Genomic DNA, 18,784 nt, shown 5'->3' with positions numbered 1-18,784 from the left:
GTGGTGTGTGTACAGTAGGATAGCGACATAGAGGAGCTTGGATGGGAAGACGTGTCTGAACACCTCTCAGGTGGGAGAAGCCAAGTGGGCGGGAGAGAGAAAGAGAACTGCCTTCACTTCTTCCTCTTTCTCTCCCCTCCCTGTGTGCGCTGTGGACGGGCGAGCGATATAGAGATGCAGTAGCGAGAGAGAGAGAGTGTGTGTTCGCTCGCGGAATGTGTGTGTGAGAGAGAGAGCTCCAGCTGTCAGACCGGCCATTGCGATGGAGCGGTCTCTGGAAGTGGGCACCGGTGTTTTCTGTCTCTAAGGTTGGTGCTCTGGTGTGTGTGCACCGTACGTGTTCTTATCGAGTGTGTGTGTGTGTGTGTGTGTGTGTGTGTGTGTGTGTGTGTGTGTGTGTGTGTGTGTGTGTGTGTGTGTGTGTGTGTGTGTGTGTGTGTGTGTGTGTGTGTGTGTGAGGGTTGTTCTGTGACTTGACATTGGCAGTTATATTTGTGTGGGATCAAGTTTTTTTTTTTTTTCAAGGTTGGTTAGTACACTCACTGGTGTGTGTTTGAGAGTGATCGAGAGACCACCATATGCCCATCATTCTACCCATACAGTGTCTCCTGGTATCTTTCATACAGACCGTGCATGTGATGTTGCGATGTCCCCTCTGTGTGTGTGCTCTGTTTACCTTAGCCTGCAGCGGTAGTAGTAGTAGTGGTGTGGTGTGTTTGTTTGTTGTTTTCTAACGCAGTCTTGGGCTTAGTGTGGCCAGGCCAGTGTGATTGAGCTTAATCCAGGTCAAATAATAGGGGACAGATCACACACAGAGACACAGACAGGACAAATCTGCCCCTGTCCAGCTCTTCTTTCATTCTCTGCTCCTCCACTCCTCTCTTGTCCTCTCCTTGCCCGTTACCTAGGCTATATTCATATTTTCTTTCCCTTTCTCCACTTCTCAACCCTTTCCCTCCTTTTCCTTGTCCTCTGATTTATTAATGTATCCTGTCCCTTTCTTCCCTTCTCTTTACCTGCCCTCTCTTTTTTTTTTCTCCCTCCTCTCTTCCCTTCCCCCGCCGTCCTCTCCTCATCTATATTTTCCCTCTCTTCCTTTAAACTAGTCTGTCCCTCCTCTCACCTCTCCGCTCCCTCCCTGTTGCAGCGATGTACACTGTCTGGTGTCTGTGGCGGCGTGGTGCCTCTTCAACCTCCGATACTCGACTTTAGTGATGAAAGATGTATGTGCCGTTTCTGCTCAGTGCTTCAGTGAGGACGTTGCGAGGGGTAAGCCTGTGGTGCTGTGCCGGGTTAAAGAGGGATCTATATCGCTCTCGCGAGTAGAAAAGGAGACGAACACCCCACTGAAACTGATATTGGTCATTATTGCGTAACTGAGGATGTTCCTTTTGAATCTGCCAAAAATGTTCATGTACACTTCATTGTGTTATTGGTAGTGCAGTGACTAATAGTGTCCAGATCATGACTGTTTAGGGGAAGTTGAAGAAAACCCTGTTATCTCACTAATAAAGGTATTTAACTGGAGTGGTCTAGTCTAAAACGACCATTTCCACACGCCTTGCGTGTATAACCTCAATGCAAGTTGACACATCTAGGCTACATACACACAAATAAAAGTCTGACCGAGAGAATCTTTATGAGATTAGAGGCGTATCTTATCGTGCTTCTGTCCAGCGACAACTGGCTGACAAAGGTCAGGGCATGGCGTCTATCTGTACGTATGCTCATAGAAACACGTACACTTGACCGAGGCCTTACAGTAGAGGATGGAGTCATCTGTCCCTGTACCCCCCGTTTCTATCCTGAGGTAAAAAAAAAGAAGCTCATTAGTGCTTGTGTGTGTGTGTGCTGTTGGAGGGGGATGCTAAAGGGAATATGCTGACGGAGAGTGTGGAGGAGTTCTGGGGTTATCACCTGCAAGTTCAGCTTGAGTTCGACCGCAGCTCCTGTGAGCAAGGAGGACCGCTTATCTGAGTGCTGTGTGTGTGTGTGTGCACGTGTGCGTGCGTAGCCACTGAAATTTTGTATGCAGCTATGACATTTCTAGGTTGTTGTCTGGTGTTTGTGTATAATCTATGTGAACGGTGTCGTCTTGCAATAGCACTGACTCTCCATTCCCCCTCTCTGTCTGTAGGGGCTGCACAGAGGAGTATGAGATGAAGACCATGGAGCAGAAGCCAGAGCCTGAGCCTGTGGCAGCAGGGTACCGGCCCTCGCCTCGCCCCCCTGATTGGCGCTGGGACAGCACCGCCTGCCCTCCTGGCCTGCACAGCGCCACCACCCCTCAGCGCTGGACCCCTATGGGCCCCCCACCACCCCAACCCCGCTCACACAAAGCCATGGTCATGCCCGTCCCATACAGGGAGCCCCAGCACCTCTCCAACAAGAGGTGCGACACTGACGTTTGTTTGTGTGTGTGATTTGTTTGCCTTGCGCTTAGGCACTGGTGGAGTTGCCCTTGTTTGCTTCAGTGTCTTGAGCGGGTTGTCCTATGCTTATGGCCTGGTGTGATTCTCATAAATGCTCCGACAATGAGGTTATCCTTCTAAAAATGTAAAGCGTCGCTGTAGGTGGAGAACATATGAGTGATTTCACACAAAACCAGGACAAGAAATGCCATGATTTTGGGGATTTTTACAAAATGTAACCCATAGAATGGTTATTTTGGAGGAAGTTTACAAACATTTTACATTTGTATCTAATAATTTAGCACAATTGAGAAATAATTAATCAAAGATGTCATTTTTATGATATTTTGACCTGACCAAAGCCTCCTTTAAGACTCCATAATGTTTCATCTGTAGGTGCTACAAGGCAAAAATGTGTCTCATGAAGCTTTACCGCTTGCTCTGTAATATGATATATATTTTTTTACAACAATATATACATTACCAGTCAAAAGTTTGTACACACCTACTCATTCAAGGGTTTTTATTTTGTACATTTTGTACATTGTAGAATAATAGTGAAGACATCAAAACTATGAAATAACACACATGGAATCATGTAGTAACCAAAAATATGTTAAACAAGTAGCCACCCTTTGCCTTGATGACAGCTTTGTGGTGGATTATGTTATGGGCAGGCATAAGCTACGGACAATGAAAACAACTGCATTTTAATCGATGTCAATTTCAGGAATTGTGTACAGATCCTTGCGACATGGGGCCGTGCATTATCATGCTGAAACATAAGGCGATGGCAGCGGATGAATGGCACGACAATGGGTCTCAGGATCTCGTCAGGGTATCTCTGTGCATTGAAATTGACATCGATTAAAATGCAGTTGTTTTCATTGTCCGTAGCTTATGCCTGCCCATAACATAATCCCACCGCCCCCATGGGGCACTCTGTTCACAACGTTGACATCAGCAAACCGTTCGCCCATACAAATCAATTTTTATTTGTCACATGCACCGAATACAACAGGTAGACCTTACAGTGAAATTGCTTACTTTACGAGCCCCTAACCAACGATGCAGTTAAAAAAATATATATATACGAATAAGAAATAAAAGTAACAAGTAATTAAAGAGCAGCAGTAAAATAACAATAACGAGACTATATACAGGGGGGTACTGGTACAGAGTCAATGTGCGGGGGTACCGGTTAGTTGAGGTAATATGTACATGTAGGTAGAGTTATTAAAGTGACTATGCATAGATGAAAACAACAGAGAGTAGCAGTGGTGTAAAAGAGGGGGGGATGCAAATAGTCTGGGTAGCTATTTGTTCAGATGTTCCGGAGTCTAATGGCTTGGGGGTAGAAGCTGTTTAGAAGCCTCTTGGACCTAGACCTCTTGGACCGCATGCCGTGCGCTAGCAGAGAGAACAGTCTATGACTAGGGTGGCTGGAGTCTTTGACAATTTTTAGGGCCTTCCTCTGACACCGCCTGGTATCAAGGTCCTGGATGGCACGGAGCTTGGCCCCAGTGATGTACTGGGCCGTCCGCACTACCCTCTGTTGTGCCTTGCGGTCGGAAGCCGAGCAGTTGCCATACCAGGAAGTGATGCAACCAGTCAGGATGCTCTCGATTGGTGCAGCTGTAAAACCTTTTGAGGATCTGAGGACCCAATCTTTTCAGTATCCTGAGGGGGAATAGGCTTTGTCGTGCCCTCTTCACGACTGTCTTGGTGTGCTTGGACCGTGTTAGTTTGTTGGTGATGTGGACACCAAGGAACTTGAAGCTCTCAACCTGCTCCACTGCAGCCCCGTCGATGACAATGGTGGCGTGCTCGGTCCTATTTTTCCTGTAGTCCACAATCATATCTACAATCGACTCCATGCACGCTGTCTGCCATCTGCCTGTTATATTGAAACCAAGATTCAGCCATTAAGAGCACACTTCTCTAGCATGCCGAAGGTGAGCATTTGACCACTGAAGTCAGTTAGGACGCCGAACGGCAGTCAGGTTTGTGCAGAAATTCTTTGGTTGTGCAAACCCACAGTTTCAGTGGCTGGTCTCAGACGATCCCACAGGTGAAGAAGCCAGATGTGGAGGTCCTGGGCTGGCATGGTTACAAGTGATCTGCGATTGTGTCGGTTGGACGTACTGCCAAATTCTCAAAAACGACGTTAGAGGCAGCTTATGGTAGAGAATTTAACATTCCATTTTCTGAACAGCTCTGGTGGACATTCCAGCAGTCAGCATGCCAATTGCACGCTGTCTCAAAACTTGACAAATCTGTGGCATTGTGTGACAAAGCTACATATTTTAGAGTGGCCTTTTTTTTGTCCCCAGCACAAGGTGCACCTGTGTAATGAGCTTGCTATTTAATCAGCTTCTTGATATGCCACACCTGTCAGGCTGATGGATTATCTTGGCAAAGGAGAAATTCTCACTAACAGGGATGTAAAGAAATGTGTGCCATTTTTTGTGGTTGAGAAATACGTTTTTCATCCATATGGAAAATGTCTGGGATCTTTTATTTCAGCTCATGAAACATGGGACCAACACTTTACATGTTGTGTTTATATTTTTGTTCAGTATAGAAACCTAATATTCCACAAATGACTTTGTAATTTTCATGACAAGTATTCGTATCAACATTGTTACTTATTCGTTTCTAGGGCACAACATAGGCCCAATATAGGCTGTTTCTCAATCAGTTTTAAAAAATCTTATTTTCTGGTGCTACTAAATTTCATTTAGTGCGCTTAACTTTTTGAAGTTGGGAGCACCAGTGCTACCAATTAAAATCTTGTTAATTTAGAGCCCTGCCTTAGAGTATATTATGCTCAACAGTATATTGAAAAATGTCTTCTACTTTCATTCATTAATGTAAATGTGTTTATTGAAATCAATATAGTACTCTTTACAGTGCACATAGTAAAGCTTCGTATGACACCAAATTTTGCTTTGTAGCACTTACAGATTAAACTTTAGGGAGTAATTATGGAGGCCTGGGTAAGGCAAAATGTCATAAATATGCCAGCTTTGATCAAATATTTCTAAATTATACTTTTAGATACTTTTGTAAATATAGTGTATGACATTTGTATGTGGACGCCACTTCAAATTAGTGGATTCGGCTACATGGCACACAGCCATATAATCTCCATAGACAAATATTGGCAGTAGAAGGGCCTAACTGAAGAGCTCAGTGACTTTCAACGTGGCACCGTCATAGGAGGCCACCTTTCCAACAAGTCAGTTCGTCAAATGTCTGCCCTGCTAGAGCTGACCCGGTCAACTCTAAGTGCTGTTATTGTGAAGTGGAAACGTCTAGGAGCAACAACGCAAAAGAGGTAGGCCACACAAGCTCACAGAACAGGACCGCCGAGTGCTGAAGCGCATAAAAATCGTCTGTCCTCGGTTGCAACACTTCCAAACTTCCAAATTTCCTCTAGAAGCAGTGTCATCACAATAACTGTTTCCATGGCCGAGCGGCCGCACACAAGCCTAAGATCACCATGCGCAATGCCAAGCATCGTCTGGAGTGGTGTAAAGCTCGCCGCCATTGGACTCAGTGGAAACGCGTTCTCTGGAGTGATGAATCACGCTTCACCATATGGCAGTCTGATGGACAAATCTGGGTTTGGCAGATGCCATCAGAACGCTACCTGCCCCAATGCATAGTGCCAACTGTAAAGTTTGGTGGAGAAGTTATAATGGTCTGTGGCTGTTTTTCATGGTTCGGGCTAGGCCTCTTTGTTACAGTGAAGGGAAATCTTAACGCTACAGCATACAATGACATTTGAGACGATTCTGTACTTCGAACTTTGTGGCAACAGTTTGGGGAAGGCCCTGTCCTGTTTCAGCATGACAATGCCCCCGTGCACAAAGCTAGGTCTATACAGAAATGGTTTGACGAGATTGGTGTGGAAGAACTTGACTGACCTGCACAGAGCCCTGACCTCAACCCCATCGAACACCTTTGGGATGAATTGGAACACCGACTGCGAGTCAGGCCTAATCGCCCAGCATCCGTGCCTGACCTCACTAATGCTCGTGGCTGAATGGAAGCAAGTCCCTGCAGAAATGTTACAACATTTAGTGGAAAACCTTCCGAGAAGCGTGGAGGCTGTTATAGGGGCAAAAGGGGGACCAACTCCATGATTTTGGAATGACATTTTCAACGAGCAGGTGTCCACATACTTTTGGTGGATCAGGATCAGGTCTTCTCTATCCATATAACCATATAAATAATAATCTAAAAGTTCAAACTGATCATAGATCAGCACTCGTACTCTACGACACTTTATGAATATAGGCACTGACTTTAAACTCCGCTGTCCCCTCTGCAGGCCGGTGAGTTTCCCTGAGAACCACTACTGCCTGTCGCCAGCGGGGGGCGACAGAGTGCTGCCCTACAGGAACCCCTCAGCCAGCTTCTCCTCCCCCTCTGGCCTGGGGGGCATGGTGGTCCTGGGCGGCCCCGTACTAGGCGGGACCTTCATACGCTACAAACACTCACCTGACAGGTCAGTCAACAGAGTGTGTGTGTTAGTGCCTTTGTGTGGTGGGTGGATTAGTGTCTTTGTGTGTGTGTATCTCTGGGGTTGTCTCTGACTGGCTCTGTGGTTGTCTCTCTTTGTGTGCATTGAGGTATCATTGAGGTCTCCATTTGTTTGTATTGGAGGAGAATGTCACTCCTTCCTGTTCCCTGGCATTTCCTTTGCATGATACTTGACAGGCTTTTGGCGGTTGTTGCTAGGAGTGGTAGCTAACTTGCTGCAGACCTTTGACTGATTTGACTGTCGATCTTCTGTCAGTGAGACCTGTACGAACACACTCTTGGATTAAGACTCCATTGTGTAGTTTTACCTGTGTATTTGGTGATTAGTTACATCCTGCCCAACCAGAGAAACATGTTTGAAATAAGCTCCACCGGGGAACATAGCAAAAACAGAATCTGGGAAATGCTCTTAAACCTAATTGTGTGTGTTAGGGCTGTCCCCGGGGGGGGGGGGGGGGGGTATATTGGTCGACCGAGAATCATCTGCTCGATTGGTCGAAACTTTAAAAAGTGTATTTTATCCATATATAGACACACCCTATGTGTTTGAATAATTTCAACTATATGCACTGAGTGTGTATCTGATGCTTTAAGCGCGCTGTTTGATTAAATAATTAAGACACAAATGACTCGATGGCCACGCTGTGTTAGAAAAAATTACAGCGAGGGCCTGTCTGACTGACGCACGTTGTCGGTCTCTCCTCCCTGCTGCAATGAAAAGGCACCACATCACAGCAAGTGTTTATCGCGCTGTTCGTCCTGAAGCTGCAACTTCATTTCAGCCATTTAGTTTCTTACTTGTTCCTCTGAATGAAAAGTTCTGTTCCCTAAATCCCTCATTTGTTTAGAAAACATATTCCATCTCTTTACTTGAAACATGTAAGCATTGCATGCATGTGACCAATAGGCTATAGGTCAGGCCCTATCATAAAAACATCAACACATTGGTAATAACAAACTCCAAACACCATAACACGTGACAGTAAAAATGGATGCGGAGGACGTGAAAAAGAAACTCAAACGGATGAATGTTTACTGGTTGCTCAGGAGGTAAGGGGAAGTCAGATCTGTGCGAGATTTTTGACTTAGTTGTGGAAACTACTGGAGATCAATAAAAAGGAGGGTATAGAAGCAAGCGTTGGGTGAGTATTGTGTTAGCCACACTAAATATATTGAAATATATATATAGGCCTAAGTAAGTTACGGTATTGACTAAACGGGATGCGCTCTTAGGCCTACAGCTCAGTGGTGGTTATACAAAGCTACTACTATAAGAAGCCATAGAATGATAATGACACTACATATTATTATGTTAAATAGCCTACTGATACCATGAGCACCAAGCCTGTTAGAACAGACTTCGGTATTACTTATCATTTATTTTGTTTACTTATTGTTATTACAATGATTATTATGATCATCATTGTAATAACAATAAGTAAACAAAATAAATTATAAGTAATACCGAAGTCTGTTCTAACAGGCTTGGTGCTCACGGTATCAGTAGGCTATTTAACAAACACTCAAACAGGCAACAGAAACAGGAACTGTCTTACTTTTGTAGATTTATATGGATGATTATTAAAGCCAGGCACATTTAAGTTAGGCTATTGATTTATAGATTCAATTAAGTCGCGGTTTCTTTCCTCTCTCCTCAATTTTTCTTAGACAATTAAGGAAAAGGCTGTTTCTCGTCTCCTCAATCCGCTGCTGCCTCCGCCACATTGTTCTCAACACCAATATGCTGGTTAAATTTGGTATTACGCACATAGCAACAAAGGGAAAGGCGCCAATTCAACAGTGCACTGAAGATTGTTTCAGAACCACAGACAGCAACCGCTATCCAATGCGTCAAAGTTAATTTGTTATAAAATAAAAGTACCATTATTTTTTTACATATAACCGTATGCGATTTCAGTATCACGTCTTAGAGAAGTGGTCACCAACCGGTTGATCTTCAAGGCATTCCTAGTCAATCACCAAAGATAAAGGCTTGCGCTCGTTTTTAAAATGTATTTTTAAAAATTGAGGGGGGCGCTGTTGTCGGTAGTTGCACTTGATTCAGAAGTCCTGTAAACTTGGTGTTCACATTTTGAACCATTTAATTTTTCTGAAAATACAAACTCCGCCTACCCGATGGACCGGGAGATTTGTGGCTAAATCGAGTGCGCCTACTACGCTGGCCAATCGAATAGCTCAAATTACCGTGCCTACAGAGCTTCCACGACCCTGGCTACAGATACTTTGATACAAGCCTACGTAATATTTTATAACTATTAAAACCATGAACACAGACTGTCAAAGAATACAGCAAAGAGCTGCCGTTTTTAAAGAGTGAGTTCATGTTAAAGTTTTTATTCAGCACTGTCAACTGTTTTTAATCAACACTAAAACATGAAACGTGCTTCTCCGTACAGCCGCTCGTGATGCAGCTGGAATGAATGAGTATCCAAGTGTATCGTTAGCCCTGCGTTTTTATTATTATTAGCAGCTCGTCGTGTCTTTTAATATAAGGGAATATTTCACCTTCTCTGGTCATGAATTTGTGGATCAAATCAAAATAAAATGTTATTTGTCACATACACGTGTTTAGCAGATGTTATTGCGAGTGTAGAGAAATGCTTGTAACAACATGATGCCGTGCGACTCGACTTTAGCCATCAGGTGGAAGACTGTGTCCCCTCTCTCTGATCAGTCTCACCGGAGGAAAGGATGGAGAGAGTAGGGACCATGAGATGCGGACCCAGTGCTGCTCTCTCCCGCCCTGCGCTGAGACTACTGCAGTGTTTAAAAACAACTGGGAACTCAGAAATCTCCGACTTTAGTGCGTTGAAAATAACTGCGAACTCTGGGGAAAAAATCTAACTTGCAATTCCAAATCGGAAACTCTGGCGTCTTTCTAGAGCTCCAACTTTCCGACCTGAAGATCACTAATGTCATGATTTGACCTAGTCCCCCCCCCCCCAGAGTTCCCAGTTATCTTGAAAAGACCATGACCGTCCGATGCAGATACAATCAGTCCAGTAAAAAAAAAAAGCTTATTATTTCAATTTATGCGTCGCACTGCCTCTCAAGTGCTACACCAACGGATACATTTTTTTTAATCAAAGCTGGAGTTTTGAAATATAATATGGTCTGAGAATAACAATATTGTCAGGCCAGGCATATAGCCAATATGCTGCAATAATGTGTTAGGCCTACTGCCCAAACCTCATTCCTACAGAACTGTTTTTATTAGGTTAATGTTACATTTAAGTCATTTTTTTTTCATCTGAGCGGTAGACTTTGACTTGCTTTTTTACTTCGAATGTGATCTTGACTCAGGAAAGGTTGGTGACCACTGTCTTAGGGATGGCACAGTCCATCACTCTATGGCCTCCGCAATGGATTAGTCCACTGAGACAGGCGCGAATCAGACCGGTGTTTTGTGCACCGTAGGGGGAAAAATATAGCGATTTGCGATTGCTCGACTAAAGAAATCTCAATGGACAAACATCCTTACGACCAAACAATGGACCGGTCGACTAAATGGAGTTAGCCCGTGTGTTTGTGTACTTTTTTTTTTTGTCTGCCTAAATCTGAGTCTGTGTAACCTGTGTGAGAGTTAGGGCTGGGCAGTATGGCCAAAATATCATATCCCAATATTTTTAACCAGGCTTGTGTGTGGTATACCATATATACCTCCCCCCACAGTTTATTCTTCTAATAAATTATAATGAGCCAGTCACATGGTATGTTTGTTTACAAAGAGCACGGTGTAGAAAACATGTCGATCTACAGTTGAGAAGCACAAGAGTGGTGATCAAGTTCCACTTGAAATTCACTACTGATGTTTGCCAGCTATAAATATCTTATGACTATAAATGAACTATTTAAGATGTGCCAAATACATTTTCTCCAGTTCAGGGCTCCAGCTATGCATTTGATTTGCTAGCTATAAAGTTAAGGGGCTAGCTTGCAATATCAAGCTTCTTGATTGCAGCACAGACAATCAATCTCCTTCTGGTTCAAGTGTGAGTAGCCTTTTGAGATAGTTCTACAACTTTATGACCTGGGTTGTCTGTCCTTGCATTTAGCTTATGTTCGCTAGTACTTTGTTAGCATGTAAAAATATTTGCAAGAGGATAGGGAGAGAAGGCTCAAGTAGAAAACGGAGTAAACTAAAAAAACAGAAACTGGCGTTTTACATTTAACAAACCAAACATTGAAATACCGTTGCAGAAGGTAAAGTAAAAACCCAAACCAGTCCATGCATCAAAACTGCTATATAGTATGGTATTATGCCCAGTCCTAGTGTTTGCGTGTGTGTGTGTGTGTGTGTAACCTCCCTGTTCCTCTTATATCTGTATAGGTACGGTTCAGCCCAGCGTCCCCTGCTGGCCTACGAACCTCATCTCAGTCTGGACATCACCTCTAGTGGAGAGTCCTCCTCGGGCTTCACCAGCCAGGACAGCACTATGGAGCGCTGCAAGACAGGTACACAAACACATACAGTGGGGAGAACAAGTATTTGATACACTGCCGATTTTGCAAGTTTTCCTACTTACAAAGCATGTAGAGGTCTGTAATTTTTATCATAGGTACACTTCAACTATGAGAGACGGAATCTAAAACAAAAATCCAGAAAATCACATTGTATGATTTTTAAGTAATTAATTTGCATTTTATTGCATGACATAAGTATTTGATACATCAGAAAAGCAGAACTTAATATTTGGTACAGAAACCTTTGTTTGCAATTACAGAGATCATACGTTTCCTGTAGTTCTTGACTAGGTTTGCACACACTGCAGCAAGGATTTTGGCCCACTCCTCCCTACAGATCTTCTCCAGATCCTTCACGTTTCGGGGCTGTCGCTGGGCAATACGGACTTTCAGCTCCCTCCAAAGATTTTCTATTGGGTTCAGGTCTGGAGACTGGCTAGGCCACTCCAGGACCTTGAGATGCTTCTTACGGAGCCACTCCTTAGTTGCCATGGCCGTGTGCTTCGTGTCGTTGTCATGCTGGAAGACCCAGCCACGACCCATCTTAAATGCTCTTACTGAGGGAAGGAGGTTGTTGGCCAAGATCTCGCGATACATGGCCCCATCCATCCTCCCCTCAATACGGTGCAGTCGTCCTGTCCCCTTTGCAGAAAAGCATCCCCAAAGAATGATGTTTCCACCTCCATGCTTCACGGTTGGGATGGTGTTCTTGGGGTTGTACTCATACTTCTTCTTCCTCCAAACACGGCGAGTGGAGTTAGACCAAAAAGCTCTATTTTTGTCTCATCAGACCACATGACCTTCTCCCATTCCTCCTCTGGATCATCCAGATGGTCATTGGCAAACTTCAGACGGGCCTGGACATGCACTGGCTTAAGCAGGGGGACCTTGCGTGCGCTGCAGGATTTTAATCCATGACGGCGTAGTGTGTTACTAATGGTTTTCTTTGAGACTGTGGTCCCAGCTCTCTTCAGGTCATTGACCAGGTCCTGCCGTGTAGTTCTGGGCTGATCCCTCACCTTCCTCATGATCATTGATGCCCCACGAGGTGAAATCTTGCATGGAGCCCCAGACCGAGGGTGATTGACCGTCATCTTGAACTTCTTCCATTTTCTAATAATTGCGCCAACAGTTGTTTCCTTCTCACCAAGCTGCTTGCCTATTGTCCTGTAGCCCATCCCAGCCTTGTGCAGGTCTACAATTTTATCCCTGATGTCCTTACACAGCTCTCTGGTCTTGGCCATTGTGGAGAGGTTGGCGTCTGTTTGATTGAGTGTGTGGACAGGTGTCTTTTATACAGGTAACGAGTTCAAACAGGTGCAGTTAATACAGGTAATGAGTGGAGAACAGGAGGGCTTCTTAAAGAAAAACTAACAGGTCTGTGAGAGCCGGAATTCTTACTGGTTGGTAGGTGATCAAATACTTATGTCATGCAATAAAATGCAAATTAATTACTTAAAAATTATACAATGTGATTTTCTGGATTTTTGTTTTAGATTCCGTCTCTCACAGTTGAAGTGTACCTATGATAAAAATTACAGACCTCTACATGCTTTGTAAGTAGGAAAACTTGCAAAATCGGCAGTGTATCAAATACTTGTTCTCCCCACTGTATATGTAGACAAACATACAGAACACACACACACGTATCTATTATTTTTTTTACTTTAAGTGGCTAGCTTGCTTTGTGGATGACACAAGTAATTTCTCCAACAATTGTTTATCTACAGATTATATCACTTAACTGTATCATAATTCCAGTGGGTCAGAAGTTTGCATATACTAAGTTAACTGTGCCTTTAAACAGCTTGGAAAATTCCAGAAAATGATGTCATGGCTTTTGAAGCTTCTGACATCATTTGAGTCAATTGGAGGTGTACCTGTGGATGTATTTCAAGGCCTACCTTCAAACTCAGTGCCTCTTTGCTTGACATCATGGGAAAACCAAAAGAAATCAGTCAAGACCTCAGAAAAACAGTTGTAGACCTCCACAAGTCTGGTTCATCCTTGGGAGCAATTTCCAAACACCTGAAGGTACCACGTTCATCTGTACAAACAATAGCACGCACGTATAAACACCATGGGACCACGCAGCCGTCATACCGCTCAGGAAGGAAACGCGTTCTGTCTCCTAGAGATGAACGTACTTTGGTGCGAAAAGTGCAAATCAATCCCACAACAACAGCAAAGGACCTTGTGAAGATGCTGGAGGAAACGGGTACAAAAGTATCTATATCCACAGTCAAAACGAGTCCTATATCGACATAACCTGAAAGGCCGCTCAGCAAGGAAGAAGCCACTGCTCCAAAACCGGCATAAAAAGGAGGCTTGCAAGCCGAAGAACACCATCCCAACCGCGAAGCACAGGGGTGGCAGCATCATGTTGTGGGGGTGCTTTGCTGCAGGAGGGACTGGTGCACTTCACAAAATAGACGGCATCATGAGGCAGGAAAATTATGTGGATATATTGAAGCAACATCTCAAGACATCAGTCAGGAAGTTAAAGCCTGGTCGCAAATGGGTCTTCCAAATGGACAATGACCCCAAGCATACTTCCAAAGTTGTGGCAAAATTGCTTAAGGACAACAAAGTCAAGGTATTGGAGTGGCCTTCACAAAGCCCTGACCTCAAACCTATAGAAAATTTGTGGGCAAAACTGAAAAATTGTGTGCGAGCAATGAGTCCTACAAACCTGACTCAGTTACACCAGCTCTGTCATGAGGAATGGGCCAAAATTCACCCAACTTATTGTGGGAAGCTTGTGGAAGGCTACCCGAAACGTTTGACCTAAGTTAAACAATTTCAAGGCAATGCTACCAAATACTAATTGAGTGTATGTAAACTTCTGACCCACTGGGAATGTGATGAAAGAAATGTGATGAAAGAAATAAAAGCTGAAATAAATAATTCTCTCCACTATTATTCTGATATTTCACATTCTTAAAATAAAGTGGTGATTCTAACTGACCTAAGACAGGTAATTTTTACTTGGATTAAATGTCAGGAATTGAGAAAAACTGAGTTTAAATGTATTTGGCTAAGGTGTATGTGAACACACACAGAAATAGAGAGTCAGGATTAAAGAGAGTCCATTGGAGAGGGTCTAAATCGAACTGAGTTATGCATCAGAAAAGAGGCTTAAATACTGACTACCCCAATACAGTGACCACACACACACAGTGAACACGTAAAACATAACGCTGGCCTACATACCACACCTGTCACTACATTAAACCTGTGATGGGTAATGTGTAAGTGTGTGTGTGTTCTCTGCCCAGAGCCCCTATGGCATGTCCCAGCATCATCGTCTCGGGGGCCAGGAGGAGGAGGGGGGCAGAGGAGACCCACCCGACAGGACGTCCCAGGGAAAGACTCCCCCAACAGACACTCAAAGGTCAGATATAACTGTCCTCTTTAATTTAGAGACATTTTCTGCCCGTTGCTTTTCTGTGTATCTACCGTCTCTTTCTCTCTCACCTCATCCCGCTCTCTGTAGGGTGAGACCCAGTACTCCAGCCACTCCAGCAGTAACACTCTCTCCAGTAACGCGTCCAGCAGCCACAGTGACGAGCGCTGGTTCGACGGGGCCGGGGGGGAGAGAGGAGGCCCGGGGGGGTCCGGGGGTTGCCTAGGCGACCTGGCTGAACCTGACCCCGACCCCCTCAGTAAGGGCGGATCCAGCGACAGCGGCATCGACGCCCCCACCCTCTACAACACCAAGCCCGGCGGTCGCCACGGAAACCAGTCCAGCCAATCACAGAAGCCCCTGCACTGTTCAGCGACCTATAATAGCGGGCTGCAGGACGTCTCTGGGGTGAGGGGCGACGGAGTCGAGGAGCGGAGACTAGAGTCGTCACCTGTATTACCTGCCAATCAGAACAAAGGATACCGCACGCGTACCTTCCCTCCTCCTGGATCCAACGTGGAGAAGCCAGACTCATTTAAACCCAGGTACAAGAGAGACACACTGCTTATACACTCCAATGCAGGTTAGCTTTTAGTAGTGATAAGAGAGTGGAAGTGGGGAGGACAAAGAACTGTATGTTTTGTCCACACAGGCATCCCACCCCTCATACTGAACGTACTGAAACACATCAGTGTGTAATATGGGCCAGATGTACCACCCTTGCCCTACATACACATAGGCCAACATATTTAGAGTTCAGATACTCTTAGAGGGGGATTAAAGGATTGGGGGTTTAGACCCCCAGTTCCATCAGTTTATACCCAGTCACTTCAGGGGAACAGGACAGCACACTTGCACTCTGACACACAGAGGCACCCATCACACGGTGGGACACAGCAAATAACGTACGGGTATGTAGTCTAAACTGTGGTACAGGAGCTTAGGAAATGGGGGATAGAGATGTGCGAGTGTTAAGATGGATGGGTGGAGGTGATGGTGGGTTGGATGGACATGTTGCAGATGAATGGTTGCTCGAGTGGATGGTTTGCTGGATGTATGTCCAGAGAAAGCCGTGATAGCTGGTCAGGGAATATTCACAGATGTTGCTGCTGGTTGCTTGGCATGTTGGTTAAAGTGGCTTTTGGTGGAAATGGGTCAGGAGGAAAAGGGGATTTGAGATGTGAATTCCACCAGCAGCTGTTCTGCCATGACGTGTGGTTTGTTGTGTCTGTTATGTATTTCACCCTGAATGGATCCATCAACTCAAGCACATCTCTAAACCTGTGCATCATTTATATTGACTTTGTTATGCATGTAGACGGCTAGATAGATCGATGGATTTGAGCGTGTGTTTCTCTGTACGTTAATGCTGTGCGTCTGTGTGTCGTCACAGGGCCTGCTATACACCCCAGGGTTACAAGACCCCTGCAGCAGAGAAATCACGGCCGGTCCGAGCCGCCACAGTCACGCCTAACTCTGCTCTAATCAGCTCCACCCCTCTCTCCAGCTCCGCCCCCAAGGCCTTATACAGCAAGAGCAGACTGGGCGGCTGGCAACCAGACGACAACGCCCCCTCCCGTTCAAACACACCCACTACCTACAGCTCTGACAGTAACAGCAGCAAGAAGTAAGTGTGTGTGTGTGTGTGTGTGTATACACTACCGTTCAAAAGTTTAGGGTCGTTTTTGTCCATTAAAATAACATCAAATTGATTAGAAATACAGTGTAGACATTGTCAATGTTGTAAATGACTATTGTAGCTGGAAACGGCAGATTTTTTATGGAATATCTACATAGACATACGGAGGCCAATTATCAGCAACCATCACTCCTGTGTTCCAATGGCACGTTGTGTTAGCTAATCCAAGTTTATCATTTTAAAAGGCTAATTGATCATTAGAAAACCCTTTTGCAATTATGTTAGCACAGCTGAAAACTGGCCTTCTTTAGGCTAGTTGAGTATCTGGAGCATCAGCATTTGTGTGTTCGATTACAGGCTCAAAATGGCCAGAAACAAATAACTTTCTTCTGAAACTCGTCAATCTATTCTTGTTCTGAGAAATGAAGGCTATTCCATGCAAGAAATTGAAGATCTCATACAACTCTGTGCACTACTCCCTTCACAGAACAGCGCAAACTGGCTCTAACTAGAATAGAAAGAGGAGTGGGAGGCCCCAGTGCACAACTGAGCAAGAGGACAAGTACATTAAAGTGTCTAGTTTGAGAAACAGACGCCTCACAAGTTCTCAACTGGCAACTTCGTAAAATAGTACCCGCAAAACACCAGTCTCAACGTCAACTGTGAAGAGGCGACTCCGGGATGCTGGCATTCTAGGCAAGAGCATGGAATAGCCTTCATTTCTCAGAACAAGAATAGATTGACGAGTTTCAGAAGAAAGTTATTTGTTTCTGGCCATTTTGAGCCTGTAATCGAACCCACAAATGCTGATGCTCCAGATACTCAGTTGGTCTAAAGAAGGCCAGTTTTATTGCTTCTTTAATCAGAACAACAGTTTTCAGCTGTGCTAACATAATTGCAGAAGGGTTTTATAATGATCAATTAGCCTTCAAAAATTATCAACTTGGATTAGCTAACACAACGTGCCATTGGAACAAAGGAGTGATGGTTGCTGATATTGGGTCTCTGTAAGCCTATGTAGATATTCCATAAAAAATCTGCCATTTCCTGCTACAATAGTCATTTACAACATTAACAATGTCTACACTGTACTGATCAATTTGATGTTATTTTAATGGAGAAAAAATTTGCTTTTCTTTGAAAAACAAGGACATTTCCAAGTGACCCATAACGTGTGTGTGTGTGTGCGTGCGTGCATTGAGATGCACTGGTCTACCGTGGCACCAGTGTGCTACACTACCAACCCAAAAGTCAAGCATCACGCCACTGTGTTAAGCCATGCTCAGTGGGATAAGTTGTGTTACTGTATTTAACCTACAGTATATTCCTGCTGTGCGTGTGTGTTCAGACAGGTGGAAGTGAATTCTAAGAACGTGTTCGGACAGCCCCGTCTTCGAGCATCGCTAAGGGACCTGCGGTCTCCACGGAGATCCCACAAGAGCACCGTCGAGGACGACCTGAAGAAACTCATCATCATGGACAACCCTGGAGAGATGCCACAAAGAGACACGGTGAGGGACACACACAGTACACACACAAACCCAGTACATACAGAACCAGTCAAAAGTTTGGACACACCTACTTATTCAAGGGTTTTTCTTTATTTTTACTATTTTTTACATTGTTGAATAATAGTGAAGACATCAAAACTATGAAATAACACATATGGAATCATGTAGTAACCAACATTTTATATTTTAGATTCTTCAAAGTAGCTACCCTTTGCCTTGTTGACAGATTTGCACACTCTTGGCATTCTCTCAACCACCGTCATGAGGAATGCTTTTCCAACAGTCTTGAAGGAGTTCCCACGTATGCTGAGCACTTGTTGGCTGCTTTTCCTTCACTCTGCGGTCCAACTCATCCCAAACCATCTCAATTGGGTTGATGTCGGGTGTTTGTGGAGGCCAGGTCATCTGATGCAGCACTCTATCTCTCTCCTTCTTGCTCAAATAGCGTTAACACAGCCTGGAGGTGTGTTGGGTCATTGTCCTGTTGAAAAACAAATGATAGTCACACTAAGCGCAAACCAGATGGGATGGTGTATTGCTGCAGAATGCTGTGGTAGCCATGATGGTTAAGTGTGCCTTGAATTCTAAATAAACCACTGACAGTCACCAGCAAAGCACCATCACACCTCCTCCTCCATGCTTCACGGTGGGAACCACACATGCGGAGATCATCCGTTCACCTACTTTGCGTCTCACAAAGACATGGCTGTTGGAACCAAAAATCTCAAATTTGGACTCATCAGACCAAAGGGCGGATTTCCACCGGTCTAATGTCCATTGC

The 18,784-nt window shown here is 44.5% G+C and overlaps 1 protein-coding gene across 5 annotated transcripts in view; it reads left to right on the top strand.

Moving 5' to 3' along the window:
* LOC139549236 (signal-induced proliferation-associated 1-like protein 3) overlaps positions 1-18,784 on the top strand; it is a 97,885-nt gene that overhangs the window by 72,859 nt on the left and 6,242 nt on the right. For 3 of the 5 annotated variants that reach the window (XM_071359477.1, XM_071359475.1, XM_071359476.1), the window contains 7 exons: positions 2,138-2,392; positions 6,751-6,927; positions 11,314-11,438; positions 14,726-14,841; positions 14,944-15,398; positions 16,247-16,480; positions 17,841-18,003. In XM_071359477.1, the coding sequence (XP_071215578.1) occupies positions 2,138-2,392; positions 6,751-6,927; positions 11,314-11,438; positions 14,726-14,841; positions 14,944-15,398; positions 16,247-16,480; positions 17,841-18,003 (1,525 nt within the window). The remainder of the gene's footprint in view (positions 1-2,137; positions 2,393-6,750; positions 6,928-11,313; positions 11,439-14,725; positions 14,842-14,943; positions 15,399-16,246; positions 16,481-17,840; positions 18,004-18,784) is intronic. The other 2 variants (XM_071359478.1, XM_071359479.1) reach the window with 2 other exon arrangements.

Source organism: Salvelinus alpinus, chromosome 22 (genome assembly GCF_045679555.1).
Source record: "Salvelinus alpinus chromosome 22, SLU_Salpinus.1, whole genome shotgun sequence".
Classification (NCBI taxonomy): Eukaryota; Metazoa; Chordata; class Actinopteri; order Salmoniformes; family Salmonidae; genus Salvelinus; species Salvelinus alpinus.
This window is presented reverse-complemented; position numbering and strand designations above follow the sequence as displayed.